Source organism: Halichoerus grypus, chromosome 8 (genome assembly GCF_964656455.1).
Source record: "Halichoerus grypus chromosome 8, mHalGry1.hap1.1, whole genome shotgun sequence".
In the NCBI taxonomy this organism is placed as follows: domain Eukaryota; kingdom Metazoa; phylum Chordata; class Mammalia; order Carnivora; family Phocidae; genus Halichoerus; species Halichoerus grypus.
Genome location: NC_135719.1, coordinates 40,821,405 through 40,830,000, shown reverse-complemented (window position 1 = coordinate 40,830,000; position 8,596 = coordinate 40,821,405). Strand labels below are relative to the sequence as shown.

The following is an 8,596-nucleotide window of genomic DNA, read 5'->3' as shown; positions in this document are numbered from 1 at the left end:
GTTAAGAAATGGAACTTTATCGGTCATCCTGGAAGCCCTCTACATGTCCTATTTCAATTATAACACACTCCCTCCCCACCAGAGTAACCACTGTCCATATCCTGATAGTAATCATTTCCTTATTCTTACTATAAGATTCGTCACCAAGTGTGTATTCCTAGACATTGCAGTTTATTATTGTTCTTTTTTTTTTAAGATATATTTATTTATTTTAGACAGAGAAAGAGAACATGTGGGTGGAGGGGAGGGGCAGAAGGAGAGGGAGAGAGAATCTCAAGCAGACACCCCGCTGAGCACAGAGCATGAGGCAGGGCTCGATCTCATGACGCTGAGATCAAGACTTGAGCCGAAATCAAGAGTCAGAGACTCAACAGACTGAGCCACCCAGGCACCCCCCACTTCTCATTTTTGAGGAGGCATCTGCATAGCTGTCTCCAAGATCTGCAACATCCCCTTGCACCCCGTCCTCCAGCTCCGGCTATGGGCCTCGCCTTCCTGCATGCATCTGTCTGGTAGAGCTCTCATCACAAGGAAGTGGATGATGTGTTTATGAGTTGGTTCCTCCAACCAATTTGGGAGGCTTTTGAAGGCAGAGACCATGTTTTATTTGCTTTATAGCCCCCAGTGCCTGGTCTAGAGAATGCACTTCATCAATGTGTGATCAATTAGGGGAAGGCAGTGAAGTGGTAGTCTTGTGCCCCAGCTGGATGGCGAGCTTCTGAGAGCCACGCCTTCACCTCTTCACTGCCTCCTCTTCCTCTTCTTCCTCCCATAGTTGAACCCAACATAAGACTGGGCTCAGACTGGGCAGGTAGAGGAGTGATGGATTCATTCAAGAGCCAAAAAACTGGGGCGCCTGGGTGGCTCAGTCAGTTAAGCAGCGGCCCTCAGCTCAGGTCACAATCCCAGGGTCCTGGAATCGAGCCCCACATCAGGCTCCCTGCTAAGTGGGGAACCTGCTTCTCCCTCTCACTCTACTCCTCCCCCTGCTTGTGCAATAAATAAATAAATAAATAAATAAATATAATCTTAAAAAAAAAGTCAAAAAATTTCCACAGTAGGACTTCTGGATAATATCTTTATTTAGCTTAGGTAAAGGTTTCTTACACATTTCTGGATATTTGGGTTAGAATTTTTCTATTGCACTCAATAAATTGTTCTTAAGCTCTTATATATGATAAATGCAGACATGCCAGTACAGTGCAGGTGGAAAAAAAGCTTCTTGTGTACAAACATTTTTAAAAGGCATTTTTATATAGGGCATAGAGACCTGGTCTCTGGTGCCTGAAATCTGAACATTCCCTCTGCTCTCTACTCCTCTTAGGCGCAAGTCCTCAGCCCCTCCTGGACAGGAACAGGGGCCTTCCAAGGCCAGGAGGCAGCCCTGTTCCTGCCTGCAGGGAGAGCAGAAAAAGGCATCACAGTGTCCCAGAACCATGTGGTCAGATCGCTCAGTAGTATCCTGAGCTGCCTCTTCCCTTCACTCGTGACAGCTCCTAAGTGTCAAAGAAATTGGACAGGCCCTGGTGTGGCCTGCTCTAAATGTTTCTCAAGCCAGTCAGCCCCCACAGAAAACCAGCCAGCCCCTGGGCTTAGGGGCTTCTAGAGCATTCCCTCGAGGTTTCCTGGGGCTTAAGACTTCCTAACCCAACCAAGCCTCCTGGCTCAAGCACAACTCCAGAAGGCTCCATCTGCTCCTTTGTGGCCCCTGCTGTGTTCACTGTCCGTGGTCAGTATGCAGAGGAGCAAGTCCAGGGTGGGGGGCAAGCACGATCCTTCAGGCTTGCCTGCAGCCCAGACAGCAAAACCCAGCCAGACCAATATCTGTGGGTTTCAGGCTGAAGCTTAGAATACCTCCCTGACCCTGGGCCAGCCCACTGGCCTGGCTGCCCAGATAAGCCAGGTAGACAAGAGGCTAGGCTGCAGGGCTCTCAGTCCCCTAAGCGCGTACCCGCACTTGGACATGCTCACAGCGGGCATGCTTCATGGTCAGCCCGTAAATGGGGGTCATATCCACCTTCGTGCCCTGGGGCACACTGAATTCCACCTGCTGCAGCAGGATGGCCAGGAAGAGAAAGACCTCCAGGCGGGCAATGGTCTCACCGATGCACTTCCGCTTGCCCATTCCAAAGAGAATCACCTTCTCACTCAGTGCCTTGTTGATGGTGCCATCAAGAGTGAGAAATCGTTCTGGTCGGAACTCAGATGGGTCACCCCATAGCTCCCTGTAATCAGAGAGAAACAGCTGAAGTGGTAGCCTGGGGGCTCAGAAGCATCAAGTGGGTTGAACCCCAGCCCCAAAGAGTGGGGGATGGGCAAGTGGCCCAGGAGCTCGGGAGAGGGCAGGGTTGCCCTGCCTCCTCTCAACTTACTGGTCATGGTTGATCTGCCACTGGTTCACAAAGACACAACGTCCCTTGGGGATGTAAAAGCCACTCAGACTTGTGTCTTTGGTGGTACTGGGGAAGAAAGAAGCCCAGTCAAGCTCAGGACCACAAGGACATCCCCGTGCCTCCCATACCCATCCCTCCCTCCGGCCCTGATCAGGTACATGGACTGGAGGAAGGCCCAGTATCAGACAGCAGTTGATCCATGGGGCCTCACCTATGAGGGATGGTGAAGGGGACGAAGGAAGCGTGTCGGAAGGTCTCCAGGATGAATGCCTCCAGGTAGGGCAACTGGGGCCTGTCAGACAGCCGGGGCTGCCGGGCCCTGCCAATCACTGTGTCTGCAGAACATAAAGGACCATGTGGGGCGCCTGGGTGGCTCAGTGGGTTAAGCGTCTACCTTCCGCTCAGGTTATGATCTCAGGGTCTTGGGATCGAGACCAGCCCTGCACCGGGCCCCCTGCTCACTGGGAATCTGCTCCTCCCTCTCCCACCCCTCCCCCAGCTTGTGCTCTCCTCTCGCTCACTCTCTCGCAATAAAATCTTTAAAATAAAATAAAATAAAAAAGGACCATGTGGATGAAGGGGCTGCCCAGAACTTGGCCAGGCCCTCTGCCTTGAGCACATTAAAGGAAGCCACCACCTACCCAACTCCTCCTGGATCTTTTTTTGTACACTGGGGCTTGTCACCAGGTACAGGAGGCTCCAGGAGATGGCAGTTGTCACGGTGTCAAATCCTGACCAGGGGAGAGCAAAGGGAAAGATTCAGCAGTTGGCAGGCCAGGGCAGTCGGACACAGGAAAGGCACGATGGGGTAGCTCATACCGGCTCCAAAGAGGTCCAAGACAACATTAACGATCTTCTCATCAGACAGCTGAATGTTGGCATTCTCATCCAGCCTCTTGTCCTGACAATGTTTGATCAGGCTGTCTGTGATATCCCGAATGTGTCCCTGGGTAGGGAAGGCCCGCAGGTGAACAAGACCCCAAACCCAGACCAACCTCTCCATCCTGGTCCCTCACCGTCCCTAGAACCTTCATTCAAGAGGTGACCCCTCTACCTCAAGGCTGCCATCCCAGCTTCTCGTGCCTCTTTAAGGCTCTCTCCTGCCTCGGAATACTGGCAGCCCCAACTCAAGGGACACCTGAGAGAGAGGGGTCATCTAGACATGCTCTTTACCCTTCTTTCTCCCATGAGGCCAGGAGACCAACTTTTTAATTCTTCCTGCTTCCCACAACCACTGGCCTTGGGTCCTGCACAGACTGGGTATTCAGTAAATATTGCTGTCTGATGGAAGGCTGGAAAGGCTAATCAGGGAAAAGTTCTATTTCCCTGCCAAGGATGGAGTCCACTCAACCACTCACCTCAAAATCTCAGGGTGAAGGCCCGGAGAGCCTGCCAAATCCCCTACTTCTCCAATTATCTCTGACCTTCTGGCCCCAACCCTACTGCTTCCCACCACCCACCTGCCTCTCCCCAGCCGGTACCTTCTCAAATGTTTTGTAGTGTTCCTTGACCAGCTTTTGCATGAAGCTGTAGAACCTCTTATTCAGGTCCTTGAAGAAATCCAGGGCAGGGTTGGGCAGGTATCGGAGGATGGGGAAGAAGTCCACAGGGTTCCCAGAGGCAACCGCCTCCCCGAACTCATTATTCAGGTTGATTAAGCTAAGCAGCTCTTGGTCGTCGTGGTCATAGCGCTTGCCAAAGCACATGGCACAGACGACATTGGCCACTGACACCACTACATATCTGTAGGGGTCAAAGTGCCCAACTTCTGCCATCTGTTCCTGCAAGCTGCTGAGGAGGGCCTCGGCCTCCTTGCTCACATGCTCTTCCAGGTAGCAGGAGGACGAGGAACCCGGGTCTGAGGCAATGGAGAAACTCTTCAGGGCGTTCTGGGCCAGGCGCCTGCGGGCAGCCCACACTGGTCCAGAGTCTGGGCTGAAGGACATGCTTTGGCCATTAGTAATCAGAGTGAAGCTGTAGAGGTCGGGCCGGCCCTTGAAATCCTCACCCTGCCTCACTAGGGCCTGCCGGACAGTGTCCAGGCCGCTGAGCACCAGCACGGGTGTGGAGCCAATGTGGATTTGCAGCACGTCCCCGTAACGCTGGCTCAGCCTGGACAGCGCCAGATGTGGGTTCTTCCCCAAGGTCAGCACGTTCCCCAGCAGGGGCCAGCCCCAGGGCCCGGGGGGACTCTTCAGGCCTTTGGGAACCCGAGGCTGCCAGGCCCTGACCACCCAGAGCATCAGGCAGAAGACGGCAGAGGCCAGGAGAAGCTCTGTGGCCGAGATGGGGATGGACAATCTGGACGCAGAGAACATCATCAGCATAGAGTTCTCAAGATGGCTGCTGAGAGGTGGGGTGGGAAGAAAAGACCAAGATATCAGATGGGGAGATATGAGGAACCAATGTCCTAAAGTGTCAGCATGCTGGTCAAAGAAAGGAGAAATTTTCTTATCCAGAACAGCTAACTGGACATGAAGGGGAGGAGGAGACGGGAGAAGCTGTTTGTTGAGCTGCCACCGTGTACCAAGAATTTCATAGCCAGGGCACCTGGGTGGCTCAGATGGTTAAGCGTCTGCCTTCGGCTCAGGTCATGATCCCAGGGTCCTGGGATTGAGTGCCACATCGGGTTCCCTGCTTGGCGGGGAGCCTGCCTCTCCCTCTCCCTCTACTGTTTCCTCTGCTTGTGCTCTCTCGCTCTCTTTGTCAAATAAATAAATAAAATGAAATAAAATAAAATAAAATAAAATAATTTCATAGCCATTCATTCAGTCCTGTCCACAGCCTAAAAGGTAGACTACAGAGAGGCTCAGAGAGGTTAAGTAACTTGCACAAGTTCACACAGTCAGGAAGTGTTGGATCCATACTCCCAAACCAAAGTGCCCAATTCCAGAACAATCCTGCACCAATCTAAAACAGGGTTTTCCTTGGTGCACCTAAGTGGCTCAGTTGGTTAAGCCTCCGACTCTTGATCTCAGCTCAGGTCTTGATCTCAGGGTCATGAGTTCAAGCCCAGCGTGGAGCCCCCTTACAATAAAATTAAAATAAAATAAAATAAAAAAATATAAAATAAAATAAATAAAATAAAATAAAATAAAACAGGTTTTCCACACATCAGTCTGTGATTCCCATATAGCACCTGTACTGTTATTTATTTTATGCTTTTCTAAAATCAACTTTAAATCTACCCACTTAGCATCATCCCAAACAAAAATATCTGCGTCAAAGTACAGGTTTGATTTTTTCCCCCGCTAATGTATATTAAACACATAACCGACATGTGTCACCCCCAATCCCCTTGAGTACTATCCACCACACTTGGGGAAACACTGCCATCAGAACTAGGGATCATGCACTCCTTTTGCATCATTTCACATTTGGGGAAATTGACCTCCAGAGGGGCCATTGACTTGCCTAAAGTCACCCAGCACTCAGTGACAGAGCCTGGACTCAGACCTCTTAGGGCAAGTTCCCTGGAAAGTTCACAGCTCCTATCACAGGTACTTCCCTTTGAAGAGTGGTCAGATTCTCTCCCAGAACTCTCAGTTTTCTTCTGCTCCATCCCAGGGTCTAGGGAATCCTGCCAGACCAGACCCTGGGACAGGGCAGGGAAGGGACAGGGGACCTGAAGGCCACTGCCTAAGCCACACTACTCTGCCTCATGAGGCTCTCTGAGTTCAACTGACCCACGTTTTAAAAGCAGCTGGAGACAAGCTACATTGAGGCTCTGGGTCACAGAAATCCAGGCCAGGGTTTTCACTGGGCTCAGTTCTCAATGAATGAACTGTCTGGGCCTCCCCCATTTCCCAGTCACAGGAGAACAGAGAATAAATGGAAGACTCTCACGAGATAAGGGCTGCAAGAAAATGCTAGACTGGAATTAGGGAAATTAGGAATCAATCTAAATTTAACAGAAGTGGAGACAATACTTTCTCTCAAGGCTTGTTCTAGAAAGGGTGTGCAAATTCATGGACTATTCTCCTCAAGACATTGGCCTCTGACTGGGGCACCTGCCAGGTGCCCTGGACTGGAGATGAGGAGCTCCAGTGTTCCAGGCTCAATAGCACGGCCTTGGACTTGTCCTTTTGCCTTTCTGGGCTCCAGTTATATCATTTGGGGTGGGGGTCCGGGGGATATGATCTCTGATTCAGGGGGCCCAGCTAGATTTCAGAGAAGAGAAAACCCAGATCTGACCTGGGGAACCTCCCCTTCTGAATCCTGGTTTCCCCACAGGAGAACCTGCCAAGATGGGGAGATTGTCTGGCTCCTACTCTAAGTATATAGCCATCGGTCTAGGGAGGCCTCCTGGAGGAGCTGCGTCCCTCAAGCCCTGACTCCCTGAGTGAACTAGGGACAGGTCTTGGGGTGCCTTGGTTTCCCTTCTGCACACTGGGTGCCCCGAGGACCTCCAGCCTTAGCGAGACGGTAAGAGGCCAAGAAAGATGTGACTGGTGAGTCTTCAGGGACTGATAGTCCAGCTCTGCAGCTGGCAGTCTCTCACACAGATCGCCCCCTAGTACAGGACAGAGAAGGCAGTCAATGGGATAGGGAAGGGCCCTGGACGGTGCCCAGGACTCCCGTTCAGATCAGCATCTCTTGTCCCGGCCAGCACATCTTGGCTCTGACAAGCCAGGCCTTGGGAGGGTCGAGACAGCCAGGGGTAGCTTTTAGATAAGGCAAGGTACAACCGATAGGAACCCAACCTGCCCCCTCCATCCATCCTGCCCACCCAGGGAGAAGCTGCCCTCCTCACACAGCTTGGACAAGGAGCTGCACATCATCCTAGCTTCCCACAGTAGTGTCCTTATTCCAGCCTCCCAGGTGACCCTGAGGGGGAAGCCCCAGGGCATTCAGAGAATCAGTGGGGATGGATCCGGAGCCTGAATCCTGGAGTCCTTGAAGGGGGGCCATGTAAAATCTAGAATTCTGGCACTATCTGTGGGACCTTGGGTAATTCCTGCCCTTGCCCTGGCCTCAGTCTTCCCACTATGGAGCCAGAGTCCCTGGTCACTAAGGACACTCTTAGCCTCCTTTTTTGAGGTGCCAGACCAGTGGCCACCTACGAAAACCTAGGAGGCATCAAAATTTTCTTTCTGTTGGGAGAGAAAGGGCAAGCTAGAAGTCCCCAGCACTCACCTGTGGCTGTGAGGAGGTGCTGAAGTGAGCTGGGAGGAGTGGTCTCTTAAGCCAGAGGCCCCAAAGAAGATCAGGGAAGGCTCCTAGGAACCTTGAAGAGGGTGAAAGCACTTCCACCTTTATAAAGAGCTTCTGCGCTTGGCCACGCCCCCTGGAGCTAGGAGAGAGGGAGGGGCGAGCTAAAGTTGGGGGGGGGATGGTTCTAGGAAAGAGAGAAAAGGGAGGGAAGGGGGTTGGGAAGTGGGGAAGAAGACAGGGTTGGGGGAACTCAGAGGGACAGGTCAGAACCCACTATAGGGACTCCTCATCCAAGTGCCAGCACATGAATGGGTGAGGGCTGGAGACACCTGAGACCCCAGTTCCAAGGTCCCCATGGACAGCGCAGACCCCAACTGAGGTGGGGATTTGAGGGAGAAGTCTCAAGGCAGCCCGAAGACCCGGTATGGGAAGCCCTCCATCCCCGGGTGCGGGGAACCCCTCAGCCTAATTTTTGCATCCACTGGAACACTGGGCTTGCAAGTGCCTCCCCCCTGCTACTAGTTGACAAGTGGCCTGGCAGGCGGGGCGGGGCTGCCGTGTGATGACCTCTTTCCCTCGGGTTACCGAGTCCGGGCTCGCGTGAGAAGCACGGCGACCCCAGCCCCGAGGTCACCCGGGCCGGAAGGCCAGAGGCGCCGAAGGGCTGGCTTCGTTCCCCAAGAGCCCCCAGAGCCCGGGTGACTAGCCGACGTCTGAGCTCCCCGACAGACAGACGCGAATGGATGGAAACGCGCAGTCTCGCTGAGCGCTCACTGGCCCTCACTAGCTCTAGGGCCACTTTGGAATGCTGCAAACCCGGGGTACCTCCAGCTGGCACCCACAGGCCCTCGAGGTTCCCTCTTGACTCCCGGGGCTGCTAGCTCATTGGCGGGGCGGAGAAATCGGGCGGCGAGTGGGGCTGTGCTGCGGCGAGTGGGGCTGTGCGGCTAGCTCCCCGTGGCCGAGGAGAGGGGGACCCTCCGGCCGGGCAGGGGAGGGGGCGCCCAGCGCAGAAGCCCCCCGGGCTAGCGTGCAAGTGTCTGGTACAC

The 8,596-nt window shown here is 53.3% G+C and overlaps 1 protein-coding gene across 2 annotated transcripts; it reads right to left on the bottom strand.

The window, feature by feature from the left end:
- Positions 1-1,064: 1,064 nt before the first annotated feature.
- On the bottom strand, positions 1,065-7,654 carry LOC144382871 (cytochrome P450 1A1). Of its 2 annotated transcripts, none has more exons than XM_078079088.1 (7): positions 7,530-7,654; positions 3,875-4,739; positions 3,213-3,339; positions 3,035-3,124; positions 2,605-2,728; positions 2,373-2,459; positions 1,065-2,225 (listed from the first exon to the last, which is right to left on the bottom strand). In XM_078079088.1, the coding sequence occupies exons 2-7, from the start codon at positions 4,718-4,720 to the stop codon at positions 1,940-1,942; spliced, it is 1,560 nt and encodes a 519-aa protein (XP_077935214.1). In that variant the 5' UTR covers positions 4,721-4,739; positions 7,530-7,654; the 3' UTR covers positions 1,065-1,939. The 2 variants fall into 2 exon arrangements, with proteins under 2 accessions (XP_077935214.1, XP_077935215.1); XM_078079089.1 differs by having other exon boundaries at positions 3,875-4,736; positions 7,530-7,624.
- Between the last annotated feature and the right edge of the window lie 942 nt (positions 7,655-8,596).